The sequence below is a fragment of the Scyliorhinus torazame genome, chromosome 8, assembly GCF_047496885.1.
Source record: "Scyliorhinus torazame isolate Kashiwa2021f chromosome 8, sScyTor2.1, whole genome shotgun sequence".
In the NCBI taxonomy this organism is placed as follows: domain Eukaryota; kingdom Metazoa; phylum Chordata; class Chondrichthyes; order Carcharhiniformes; family Scyliorhinidae; genus Scyliorhinus; species Scyliorhinus torazame.
In genome coordinates, this window is record NC_092714.1 from 270959556 (window position 1) to 270973763 (window position 14208).

Here is a 14208-nt window from a genome sequence, read left to right on the forward strand (position 1 = left end):
ACTCTGATTGAGCCTGCTTGTTGGAACGACTTCACCACACTGAGTGCAGAGGTTCAAGCGTCTCAAGGTGGAACTCAAGCTGAGCACCAGATAGATGGTGGCCGAGGCAGCCATGCCCGTATGCTGAGATTATTATTTTCTAGACCAGTGGAAGCAGTTTAACCCCTGGCTTTCCTGGTCACAGTACCTGGGCCGATAATGTGGATCCGAACTATGGTTCTGTAAAATCAGCTGTCAACTGCAGTTAGATACAGATTGAACAACAAAGGATTAATTTGAGTTATTTTAGAGAGCCAGTATGAGCACAAACGGCCCAATGGCCTCCCGTTCTGTATCTATTCGGTGGTTAGCTGATTGTGGGAAAAGGGCAATATAATGTTGGCCATTAAAGTCGAGTCTTCCTTCCTTCCCCTTTGCTTATCAAGAATCTATCTACCTCTGACTTGAAAATATTCAAAATGACTGCTTCCAATGCCCTTTGAGGAAAAGAAAAACACATGACCATCTGAGAGACTTTTCCCCCTTTGTCTCTGTCTTTAATAAGAATAAAAGCTCAGGAGGTCCGAGAAGGTGAATTCAAATGGTTATTTATTCTAAGCCAAAGAAAAGGTCGCAATGCGGCGTGCAGCACAAAGGTCCCAGCTGGGCCTATCGATCATGCCGGTCCCAATCTGGGCCAGCTTTTATGAGATCATTTCTACAAGTCCCAGCTGATGGGCCTCTGCCCTATAGCGGTGGTGCTCATAGTCCACAGGTTCCCCCAGGGAGATCAAGCGGGTCGTCCCGTGGGCCTTGTAAGGGTCCTTCCTGTTTATTCCCTGATGTCCGCTTTCTTTTATTTTGCGGTTGCCATTTCTGATCCATGGAAGATTAATGGACATACATCTTTAAGTCAAGCAGCAGAATTCAGATGTTACAGGAGAGAGGTCTGCTATTTGCTGCTGGTTTGAACAAGAGCTGTAGCCTCATCGGCATCAGTGAGTGAGACGGGGTGGGATTCAGTTTGATTGATTGACTGGTGACCAATGAATTGGCCCAAAAGGCCGTACTCTGCCCGGTAACAGGTGGTGATTGAATCCTATCCACTGGAATGATTTTTAGAGGCCCAAGGAGTTTCAATTTTGGTTCCTGAAGGCACAGGAAGAAGACCCCTCTCTCTCTTCTCCGTATCTCTCTCCAAAAAGACTACGATTGCTGCATTTCTGAACTTGCAGAGAACCTGAATGAATCTATCTACAGGGAAACCATTACAGGCTGCAAAACAAAGATAAGGACCTTCAGTGTCTCTCCAGAAAGTGTGTAAGTACTTTCTGAAACTACAGAGGTCTGAACAAATCTATAATAAACACTTCGAACTGACAGTATAGTTTGAAGAACGGTAAGGTGCTAAACAACCACCTTCTGAAACAAAGGCTCTTTTTCCCTTTTACTTATGATTTATTTTTACCCCTCTATTCCCCTCTGTGTTTGTCTGTCTGGTGTGTGTGTGTGCGTATCGAGGGTGTGGGACAAGTTAAAGTGGAGAATTAGGAATTAGATAATAGTTAACCAGTTGTATTTGCTGAATATTTCATTACAGTTCTTGTTATAAATAAACAGTAATTGTGTTTACATTTACAAACCTGGTGACTGTAATTATTGGGCGGCCAAGGGCCAAAGACTTTGGGTATTTTTATAAGAATTAATTCACTTTGTTAGATCTACCTTGCAGATTTAGCGGCACTTTGCGATCACTAGAACTCAGTAGAAATTTGAGTTAAAACTTCTCAGGTGCAAATAAGCATCTGTTTTATTTATCTCTATTGATTACAATTGAGAATCATTTAAAGTCTTATTCTCTAATAAGCCCAGCTAGCAAAGGACTCAATAGATGCAATCTTGTAGACAATTCAACTTTCAAGTAATACAGAAATGATTTTCTTGCTTACGGCAAACAGCTTGCAATAACCTCAAAAGGTCAAAGTCAGAAAATGAAATGTGAAAGATAGAGAGACAGCGAGTAAGTTAGACCAAAGTGTAGATCATTCATGAAGTAAAAAATGGCCGCACGATCTATCACAGTTATACTAAATCATATCAGACTTTAGCCATCTAGCTGTACCCCGATGTAATCCTAATTGGTTTGGGTTAGAATCAAATAAGTTTGATTCGATGTTTTAGCTGTCTGTCATTTAATATGCAACATTAACTTAAATGTATTCTTGTATGAGCTATGGAATGCGATTCTGCTTCCTTATCGCATAAACTTGCTTGTTAGGACAATGGTCTCTATGCTGTTGCCATGGAGCTTGCCTTGTCCTTGGGTTACTTTATCTTGGAATTTTTTTATTAGCTACATAGGAATTCTGCTGTTCTGTGTTCTGTTGAAGCTATGTTCTGAAATGCAGAATGTGAGAGACCGATTCATCCGGCGGGGTATCCTCTGGAGTGGGCTCCCTGCCCTTGAGGTGGTCCATTTGCTTATGTACAGTCCTTTCTCTGGTTTTGACTGTATAGAGATTTGCCCCGTTTTCTCCACTATGGTCCCCGTAATCACCGGGCTCCGTCTGCAAAACTCTGGGCATAGACTGGGTCCCCTGGTTTGAATCCTCTGTCCTGCTCCCGGTGGTTGTGAGACCTCTTCAGGAAGTCTTGTTCCATTTCCACCTTCCCGCCAAGGTTTGGAAATGTCAAACTCAGGCGGATCCGGAGATGTGGTCCCATCAGTATCTCCGCCAGTGCTACGCCGGTCATAACATGTGGCGTCGTCCGATAATTGAATTAAAAATGTGCCAGTTTTATTTCAACTGACCCCATAGTCTGTTTCTTCATTCCCCGCTTACAGGTTTGCCCTGCCCGCTCAGACAGATCATGCGAAGAGCAGTGATACGGGACGTTCGAATGTGCTTCACCCCATTAGTTTGCATAAACCCCTGAAATTCTTCACTGGAGAAGGGGTTGCCGTTATCGGTGACAAGCACCTCTGGAATACTGTGGATGCTGAAACATTGGCATAGTTCCTCTTTGGTGATTCATGGGTGGTAGGAGGAGTCCGGTGTAAATCCATCCACTTTGACTGGGCGTCAATCAGGAGCAAAAACATTGACTCCAGGAAGAGGCCCGGCGAAGTTGGCATGTGAACATACCCAACGGTGTCCCGACCACTCCCAAAGGTGGAGCGAGGCTGGAAGGAGCTTCTGATGCTCCTGGAAGCTGTACACTCCCCTCCCATTTGATCAATCGAGCTCCAGCCACCAACCATGTACCTCCTGACGAGAAATTTCATTTTGGAACCCCGGATATCCGCTGTGCAAGTCCTGCAGGATGGTTTCCTGACCTGGCCACACGGGATGGGCACACGGGCTCCACACAGGAGGATGCCGTCCTTTACCCTGACCTTCTGCTGTTTTGTTGCAAAGGCCCACAGTTCCTCTGGGAGCTTCCCTATCAGTCCACCACGTGCTGCAGTTTTGCCAACGTGGGGTCCTTTTGAGTCCATGTGCTGATTCGTGCGGCCGTAACGGGTAACATGTCCATGAAATTTAGTGCCAACACAATTTTGTCCGCTTCTGGCGGGGACGGTGAGCATACAGGCATCGGGATTTGACCGAGAGCATCCGTGTGGGCAATCTGTGCACCTGGATGGTACACAATGGTATGCCCATCTGCTACCAACAGCAGCGCCCATTGCTGGATCCTGGCCAATGTTATCGGCGGTATCATTTTATCCTCCTTGAAAAGGCCAAGTAAGGGCTTGTGGTCTTCACGAATAAGGGCAGGGAGTCATGTTTGGGTAGTTAGGGTTTAGGGCTGGGGGAGTTGGGTGTGTTATTGCGGGGTTTTTGCGGTGTTGGAACTCTGTTGTTTGAAATGTTAAAATGTTAAAATTATAAATGCCTCAATAAAATATTTTCTAAAAAAATAGGGCTTGTGGTCTGTGTTTATCGAAAAATTACGTCCATAGACGTATTGGTGAAACCCATTGACTGCAACGATCATGGCCAGTCTTTCCTTTTCAATTTGTGTGTAGTGGCGCTCCGTGTCAGCCAAGGTTCTTGATGCACAGGCTATCAGCCGCTCTGTTCCAGCGTCCCACCAATGGGACCAAACTACCCCAATGCCAGATGGGGAGGTGTCACACATGAGGATAAGTGGTTTCATAGAGTCATAATGCGTCAGCAGTCTGGAGGATAGTAGCTGCCACTTCACTCTGCCAAATGCTGCTACTTGTGGAATCTGCCACACCCACCTTTGATGGATTGAGTGCAGGCATGCCAGTATGGTAGCCAGATCAGAACAAATTTTCTGTAATATGTTATTGCCCAGGGTTTAGAGAATCCCAAAGTGTATCAGGGAGTTCACCTGACCCACAAGTTTTAATAGATTGTGGTATGGGGAGCACACGGCTCACTCTGCAGGTGTGGTCCAGCAGGAAATGGACCAGTGGTTTATAAAACAAAACAATGTTTATTCTATGAACTCAAGTTAGCCTTTTTAAAACAAAGTGAATATCTTAGCAACCATTAATCCAAATACCCCACCCCCAAAGACTACAACACTAAGTAACCTGTATGCTGTCCTTTTATCATCCAAAAGACTGAACAAACCTTCAAACAGGAACACATTAGGGTTTACATTCAAGACTGAAAACATTTATAATTCTTCTGAATTCACCAAATGATTAAGAGCTAGTCCTTCGTGGCAGAGATCAACAGCAGTGTAGCTCACAGACACATCCAAGCCTTCTCAAACTGAAACTAAAAAAGCCGAAGTAGAGCTCAGCTCCACCCACACTCTGACATCGCTCCAGTAACATGAGCAGCTCCATTTCTTAAAGGTACATTTCGTAAACACCCATTTCTTAAAGGGTACTCTCACGTGACAAATAATTGACATGCCCCAGGAACTACCTTAACTCTGTCGTGTTCTTGGGTGTCGGGGACGCTTGATGGTTCGGAATTTCTCCTTCACTGGGTGCAACCCGTCTTTGTCAACCTGGTATCCCAGGTATAAACTTCTTTCACCTGAAAGACCCTCTTCAGGCAGACACCTACCTCTGAAAATTGACAAAGGACGTCTTCCAGATTGTCCAGGTGTTCATTCTTGGTGGCCCCTGTAATGAGCACATCACCCAGGTAATAATAATAATAACCTTTTATTGTCACAAGTATGAAGTTACTGTGAAAAGACCCTAGTCGCCACATTCTGGCACCTGGTAAACAGCCACCCTGGCGAGCCCTTGGAGGGTGCCTTCCATTACCCACTGGAAAATTGCACATGCAGACGACACCCCAAATGGGAGCTGGATGTACTCACACAATCTCCTGTGGGTCTTCATGGTTACCTATTTTCTGGATGCTGTGTCTAACTCCAACTGGAGGTACACGTGGCTAATGTCCAGCTTCGTGAATGAGTGGCCCCCGCTCGTGAGTGAGCGCTGCCCACTCTGTGAACTGGACCGGGCTTTCAATGCCCAGGTTCTCCGGTTTATTAGTCCAGTGACAATACCACTGTGCCACCACCTCTCTGGCCGGTACACAGTACTCCAGGAGTGGTCTCACCAGTGTCCTCGACCACTGAAGCATAACCTCTCTACTTTTGTGTTGAATTCCCGTCACAGCGAACAATAACATTCTATCAGCTTTGCTAATTACATGCTGCACTGGCATACTAACCTTTTGCGATTCATGCATTGTTTAAAATTACAGATGTGTTAGCTTTGTAGTTAGCTGAGTTACTGGACCAGTCCTCCAGAGTCCTGGATTTGTAAACTGGAGATTTGGGTACAAATTCTACCAGGGAAGTGGGGAATTTGAATTCAATTATTTCCCCTCTGTACAGCTCTGAAGTTTAATCGTACGATGATACTGAGGATTTTTGCTTGGGTATTTTTTAACCCTAATGCGAGGTACTGCTACACAGCATCTTGTATCATTTTGTATGTGTCAGTGTGTGTGGCTTCACATTCAATTTGATACATTCCAGTCACCAGCGATCCATGCAATCGACTACTGATAACCTTTTCTACCAGGGAGCCGCAGCTGCCTTATTTTGGAGCCTTTAAACAAACAATGCATGAGGCCAAATAGTTTTGTGAAGGAAAGGCAAAGCAATGTTTTCAATCAGATTAATAGCTGCACTCTCAGCTGTGACTAAAACTTCTAAAATGATCACTTTCATCGTGTGAAATACACTGGTAGATTTTTATTCCATTTGCGTCCTTGTGTTCACAGTCCCTCCATGGCATTGGGCCTCCCTATCTCTGTAATCCCCTTGGCACGCAACCCTCCGAGATATTTCCTTCAACACTGGTCCCTTGAGCATCCCTGGCTTCTATCGTTCCACCATTGGTGGCCCTGTCTTCAGCTCTCTAGGCCCCAAACTATAGAATTTTGTCCTTAAACCTCCCTACCTTCCTCTCCTCCTTCCAGGTGTTACTTAAAACTTACTTATTTGACCATATCTCCTTATGAGACTGACTATTAAATTGTTTCATAATGCTCCTGCAAATCACCTTTGGCCATTATATGATGTCAAAGTTGAGGCTGTTTAGCACAGGGCTAAATCGCTGGCTTTGAAAGCAGACCAAGGCAGGCCAGCAGCACGGTTCAATTCCTGTACCAGCCTCCCCGAACAGGCACTGAAATGTGGCGACTCGGGGCTTTTCACAGTAACTTCATTTGAAGCCTACTTGTGACAATAAGCGATTTTCATTTCATTTCAAGTTGCAATGTGAACGCAGGGTTGTTGGCGATTGTCACTGACTTTGGTGAGATTACTGGGCTCACGAAATGTGAAGCAAATATTGCCACTTGCGCGTCTCGGGTAACAGTCAATTTACCCTGAGTGTAAAACTATCAGTGCTGGTCAGACAGAATTATAAAAACCACTGGATTTTCCTTACTATCCTCCCCCCATCCCTCGCTCATTATTTCCTGCAAAACGTATGCCACGTGATATTGGCCCAAATTTTCCTTCAATGGAGCATCTCACGGTGTGTCGCATTAGCTAGACTTTGGGCAGGATACTACACCCCCCCGCCCCCCCCCCCCACCCCCACCCCCCTCCCGCCCCCCCCAGCCGCGAGTTTCTCAGCGGCGCACCGTTCGCTGGAGGCGTGATTCGACCTTCCCACCATTTGTCAATGGGATTGCCCATTGTACCCAGCCCACGCCACCACCAGGGTGGGGGTGCGTGCCGGCAGGAAAAGTGAATGGCAACGAGCGGGAAACTCTGGCCTTTCTCTCTCACCTGCACCGTAAGTGGCTGGAAGTGTGAGCCAAGAACACAAACCTCAGTGAATGCCAGGACCAACGGTCTGTCATCTAAAGAGATTGGGACTGGAGATCGAGAAAGGGACGGAAGAATGACGGAGAAGGAAATTGGGTGAATTACAGTGTGAAAGAATTACAAGCAATGTACATCGCGGAAATAGACCATTTGGAATAATCAGTCTGTGCTGGCTTGCGGAAGAGACAGAATGTGGAAAAGAGTTAAAACTTTTTAAATGTGTAACCTTTAAAGCCACTTGGGGCGATTAATTACCCATCTTAGTGGGCAGCATGGTAGCACAGTGGTTAGCACAATTGTTTCACAGCTCCAGGGTCCCAGGTTCGATTCCCGGCTTGGGTCACTGTCTGTGCGGAGTCTGCACGTTCTCCCCCTGTGTGCGTGGGTTCCCTCCGGGTGCTCCGGTTTCCTCCCACAGTCCAAAGATGTGCGGGTTAGATGGATTAGCCGTGCTAAATTATCCTTGGTGTCCAGCAAGGTTAAGTGGGGTTACTGGGTTACGGGGACAGGGGGGAGGCATGGGCTTGAGTAGGGTGCTCTTTCCAAGGGGCCAGTGCAGACTCGATGGGCTGAATGGCCTCCTTCTACACTGTAAATTCTATGATTCTAAACAAGAGTCCACATTTCAATTTTTTCTTGTCTGGGCAAAAGAGATTAAGTTGTGTTGTAGGATCATAATTCTGCCCTTTAAAAAGGTACTTACGCTCTTATGTGCCAGCCCTAACTTTCTGTGGAAAGTTTCACAAGTAATTAATGTTAGTGCAACAACTTCCCAAAACACATGGTGAGGCTAATGGCAACTGGCGCAAATTGTTCTGAAACTTGGGTGATACCCAATTCATGGGACAACACTCCCTCGCCTCAAGATGCTGGACAATTTGCTACTGAGCAGTACTACACTCCGTATGCTTCACCCGATGCCTGTATCTATGTATTTACATTGTGTATTTATTGTAAGTCCTATGGGGGGCGATTCTCCAATATGGAGCCCAAGTATTCGCGCCGTCGTGAACGCCGTTGCGTTTCACGATGGCGCAAACCTGGGCCCGGGTATGACCGATTATGGCCCCCGCCGGCAGCGACCGGGGTGAACGGCGCCAGCGGGACTCTGTCGGATCCGCGCGGCCGCTCGGCCCATCCGGGACGGGGAATCGGGGGCGACGCGCCGACGCAAATAGCGCCGATTCTCCGCACCTCAGAGAATCGCGCGCCGGCGTCGTGGCGCGGTTGCTCTGATTCTCCGGCCCGGCGCGGGGCTCGGAGAATCGCCTCCTATGTTTTTCTTTTTTTTTACGCTTTCAAATCGATCGCCTTTATTTTTTTCTCTCTAAACTATACGCAAGTGTAGGCGAAACTACAAATGGCTGTCTTTTCCAATCACTATTGCACTTATCTCGTTTATCTCTAGGTGGAATTAATACCCGTTGGGTACTTTCAAACTGGAAGAATGCAGGCTTTAACGTTAGATTCTGTTTAACTTTTCTTTCTGTTGGTATCCCATGTGTTTGACCAAATCTGCAGCACATACGACTCTGCCATTCTCTCCTGCTTGGCCGTGGTGTCTCTGCCCCACCCTGGAGGTGACTGAAGGACGAGGTGGAAAGGCCACTCTCCACTTGCTCTATGTTTTTCATGTATGGGGCGATCTGTCTGGACTGTACGCAGAAGAATACTTTTCCATTGTACCTCGGTACACATGACAATAAATTCAAATCTAAATCATTAATAATGGCAAACGTTTCTAATCTCACCATTTCTCTGGCAGCAAAATCTGATGAAGATGTTGCCCCTTTAAGATTAGAAATGCTCTTTGCTACATTTCTGAACATGCTGTCATCAGGTAAGAAACTGTCAACATGGAGGGCAGTATGTGACTCACAACAGACACATCAATGCTTGCAATCTACTGTTGTGGATTAGTGATTCATAGCACAGGAGATTGCAAGCATACTGCATCTGTGCAGAAATATCACACCAGTCACTCTGCAGGCATTTTCCCGTCCATTATGTCTCATTGCCTTATCACAGAGGTATTCCCATTTAGCATTTTGTACGTACCGTCCGCACCACTTACACCATCCGCCTTGATCATCTGTTCGCGAATGAGGTGCTACAGAATGTGCCGCTTTAATCCGCTGGCAAGCAACAATGAGCTTGTTGTATTCTTCCTGCCTCCCAAGACTTGCCCCCTGCTTCATAGAACATAGAACATTACAGCGCAACACTAAGGGCATTTAAATGGTCATTGGATAGACATATAGACGATAAAGGAATAGTGTAGATGGGCTTTCGAGAGGTTTCGCAGGTCGGCACAACATCGAGGGCCGAAGGGCCTGTCCTGCGCTGTAATGTTCTATTGCCCTCTCCCCCTGTGAACTTGTTTGGAGTGAGATTCTGAGGACCAAGCAGGCTCCCTTTTCACATTCAAGGTAAGTGAATTCGGCCGGTTGTGAAGGTCGGCCAGTTCGCAAAAGTGGTTCCCGGGAAAAACGCTGGTTGAAACTTTCAAGAAATGGTGACTGTCCTTCCCTCCTCTGTTGAAAGATCAAAATACAACAACAAGTCCAATTGGAAGTGCATTGCAAACCGACGTGGCCCGCTACGATACTGGCTAACATTGCCAGTCAGAATCATACAGCTGTGCATCATGGAATGAGGCCATTTGACCCAGCACATCTGTGCCAGCTCTTTCAGAGGACCATCAGACTAACCTTTTTTCTGCTGAAATGCTATTCTCTCTCAAGTATTTATCCAATTCTCTTTTGAAATCTACTATTCAATCTGTATCTGCCAATCAGGCAGCGTATTCCAAAACTAATCTACTTGTAGCATAAAAAGGTTTCCCCACGATTGCCTCTGATTCTTTTGCCAATCATCTTAAATTCTGATGAACTGAATCTGATAAGTTATTGATTACAATAAATGCTCTTAAAGACCAAAGTTCCTTTGACAGTACCTTCCAAATCTGTGACCTCTACCATCGAGAAGGAAAGGGCAGATGATGATGGGGACACCACCACCCTCCAAGCCACTCACCATCCAGACTTGGAAATATATCTGCTGTTCCTCCCATTGTCACTGGGTCAAAATCCTGGAACTCCCTTCCTAACAGCATTGTGGGTGTACCTACACCACCTGGACTGCAGCGGTTCAAGGAGGCAGTTCAGCACCACCTTCTCAGGGGGCAAGGAGGGATGGGCAATAAACAGTGGCCTAGCCAGTGAACGAATACATTTTAAAACTCTAACAAATGGCTACAATTGTTCCTCGTTACCCTTAACTGTGCGATTTGATGGGCCATTTCTGAGGGCAGTTAATAGACAACCATGCTGGTGCGGGCATTATATATAGACCAGAGTGGGTATTAACGAGCAATCTTAAACTAGATGGGTTTTAAAAAGACAATTGGGAACTTTAAAGATGCTTCACTGACCCTAGTTCTTAAATTTCATGGGTGGGATTCTCCATTGCCCGCTGCCGAAATCATAATTGGCGATTGGGGCGGAGAATCAATACCGACCCTGGATTCGGGGCCGGCACCGATTGGACGGCAATTCTCCGCCCATCCCAAACGGCGTCATCGTGACGCACGCTGCGCGCCGCTGCTTGGCCGTTGGCGCCTCACCGGCCAGCCCACCTGCGATGCTCCGCCCCCAATGGGCCGAATTCCTGAGGGTGCGGGACATGTGTGGTCTGAGCCGGCAGACTGTGTCCAGCGTCGCCACACCCGGCCAGGATCCGTGCCACTGGCCGGGGGGAGGGGGGGGGGCGCTGCTAGGGCTGGGGGGGCTGGTGGGGGGGTGGGCTGTGGGGTTGCGGTTTGCGGGTTAGGATACGCGCACGGCCAGCGCCACGCTTTAAGGCGCGACCGGTGCAGGTCATCAGCCATGCGCATTGGCGGCCCGGGACCAGGCCATTCTCTGGCCGCTTTCAGCGTGAACCGCGGGTGTTTCACTCGCCGCTGGTGTTCAGCTCCTCACCGGTACCAGAATCGGTGAGAGGTTTGCTCCAATTGGCGGGTCGTGAAACACCACGGGCTGGATTCTTCGATCCCCGATGCCGAAATCGTGTTCGGCGATGGGGCGGAGAATCCCCGATGACGCCAAAATCGGGGGTGCCGCCGCCTGAAAAGCGACGTACTCACAGATTACGTCGCACGCCGTATCCACGGCCTCCATACGTTACCTGAGGCCCGCCCCCCCCCGATGCTCTGCCCCCGACTCTCCGAGTTCCCGACGGCATGGGACACGCGTGGTCTCACCCTATTTTGCGGGCCGGGTCCGTGAGCGGCCTCCGCCATGAAGCACGGCGCGGCGCCGCCGCCTTGTGGACGCGCGGCCACTGACCCGGCACTACTCCAGGCTGTATCGCCAGCTGGAGCCGGGTGCTCTACGCTGCCTCCCTGCTAGCCCCTCCGGAATGGAGATTCGGTTGCTGTCTCACGACGATATTTCCATCGTGAAACGCCACCGTTTTCACGGGGGAGTGGGGACGTAGTCTCCAGAACGGACAATCCAGCCCGACGGGCCTCACGCCGGCATCGGCACTTAGCCGCAGAAACGGAAAATTCCGCCCCTTTGAAAAGCTTTTCATTCAAATACCCAAATGTCTTGATCGGATATAAACTTAAATCCTCTCGATTATTAGTTTAAAACTCAGGATTACTGGTCGGGTAATATGACTACCAGATTGGCGTACTATATTAGCCCGGTATACTTTCTTTCTCTGTTGTGGTGTTTATTTACTCTCAATAACAGCCCTTCAATCTTGAATTGATTAGATCAGATAGTCTGCGCTATTCAGGCCCCCTCCACCTGTCACTTCAATATGGAATGTAAGACGGCAGTGTGACATATTTTTGCATGTTCTGGAGCACAGCCAAGTCTTCAGAGTGAAAGCTTATCTATGATGAGTACATTTCCATGTGTGCGAGTTAAACAGGACCAACGGCTTGTCCTGAAACAGAAATGCCACTCGTGCTTTAGAAATACCTTCCAGCCAACGTTCTATATAAAGCACCTTCATTCAGCCTTTGGGTTAAACGGCGACAAGGCTGAACTTTCAGTCCCTCACTCTCGGTGCTCCCCACACAATGATGAACACTGAGCCCAGGTCTCCAAGACCAGTCAGCAAAGCCATCAAGAAATTCAGGTGTGTCTCTTTGGTGGGCAGCTTGACCAGGAATTGGCAGAAATGGGCAAATGAGCATTCGCATAAACAGAAAGCAGAGCCTCAAGGCTGGTTACCTGACGGATTTAAAGATGAGGATTCTGTCAAGCAAGACACAAGCAGAGTCACCAAGGAGCCATGCTCAGTAAAGGTGGCCACGTGTAAATCACAGAACACCTTCAGCTGTGGAAATGCGGATTCCAGCCAGGGACTGAATGGATCTCAAGGAACTGAATCGACCATCAGAACCATTCCAGTCACTAAAACAGTTGGCACCAAATCCAGTTCAGGGAGAAATGAGATGGTGAGTTTCATGGCCGACCGGTTCAATCAGACGGTGCCAGATGTGGCGCCAAAACCGTTCTTGAGCAACAGGTCACCAACCAGAAGGCGGTTGTGTCAGAACAAGGCGTCAGAGATCTCGCAATCATGGGAGAAAGAAGGGGAAGATCTGTTCAACTTCAACTGCAGTGTGGCCAACAATGCTGAAAGCAAAGAGCAAGAGAAGAGGAAAGAGGGGAATGAGGAAGAGCCCAAGGAGAAGGATGGAACGTCCGACCCGGGGAAGAAGAAGAGGTCAGTCCCGCGCATCCAGGTGCGCACAATGCACGACCTGAAGAAGGCCTGGCTGAGGTGGGCCGAGGATCACGTCGAGAGGCAAAAGACCAACCCTTTCAGTGACGACTTTGACTATGATTACGCCAAGGGGCTCCGGTTAAAGAAGGGAGATGAGGGCTACGGGCAGCCGAAGGAGGGAACCAAGACAGCAGAGAGAGGTCAGCGAGCTCAGAAACATGTGCAGAAAGAGATGCAAGAAATGTGCTTCATTATCAGGAGCATGGGGATCGAGGGAGGGGACGGTAAGATCAGGGTTACCTTTGGCAGACTGTTTGACAGATACGTCACTGTCTCAGATAAAGTGGTTGGGATTTTGATGAGGGCTCGGAAACATGCACTGCTGGATTTCCAGGGTGAAATGTTGTGGAAGGGAGAGCACGATGATGTCGTTATCACCCTTAATTAATGACGAACGATGGGCCAGTGATTTGGAATCAAATGCATTGCATTTGCACTGCGTGGTTCTTTAAAATTTCTTTCAAAATGAAAGCACGTTATCTCCTTGGAGTAGTCTGATTGGGTTGAAGCTCCAACCATGGAGACAGTTTTGTATCTTCTTTCAATGCTTGTTTTTCTGATTTCCGATGTCAGTGTTTCAATCAAAATAAAGATGTATCGTGTTGAAGATTCGATTTAATACACTGTCCGTCATGCCTGACAAATGGATTCGTTTGAAGTAGACCGGGAGGGAAGTTTAAGGAGGGGATTCCAGAGCTGGGGACCCAGGCAGCTGGAGGTACAGCTGTCAGTCATGGAGTGATTAATATCGGGGATATTCAAGAGGCCAGAATGTCTGGAGTGTTGCATGGTTGGAGGAAGTTACATAGGTTTAGAGAGATCCCATGGAAGGATTTGAAAATAATACAAAGCACTCTCCCCATCCCAACACTCCCACAGAAAAGCAGGATCATATTATCCGATATTTGTAAATTATTGGCACAGAGATAGAGGTGGATTGGGAAGCCAGGAAGGCACAAGGCAGCAACATAACTCAATGTGGGTCAATTTTCAAATGTGGGTAGACTTCAATGAGCAGCAGTAGAAGTCTACAAACCTATTCACCAAACAGAAATCTCAGTAGCTTTTTCCATAAGCTGGTTAAGGTTAATTTTCCTTCACAATGCTCTGCTTAGATTTAATGAACGTACATCT

The 14208-nt window shown here is 47.6% G+C and overlaps 1 protein-coding gene across 1 annotated transcript; it reads left to right on the forward strand.

Moving 5' to 3' along the window:
• Positions 1–12320: 12320 nt before the first annotated feature.
• abraa (actin binding Rho activating protein a) lies at positions 12321–13693 on the forward strand. The gene has a single exon (XM_072515316.1). It carries the CDS (start codon positions 12362–12364, stop codon positions 13460–13462), a length of 1101 nt encoding a protein of 366 aa, XP_072371417.1. The 5' UTR covers positions 12321–12361; the 3' UTR covers positions 13463–13693.
• Positions 13694–14208: the final 515 nt, after the last annotated feature.

Bases quoted from the DNA above. Each gene is read 5' to 3' on its own strand.
- abraa (XM_072515316.1), top strand. From the start codon at position 12,362: ATGATGAACACTGAGCCCAGGTCTCCAAGACCAGTCAGCAAAGCCATC.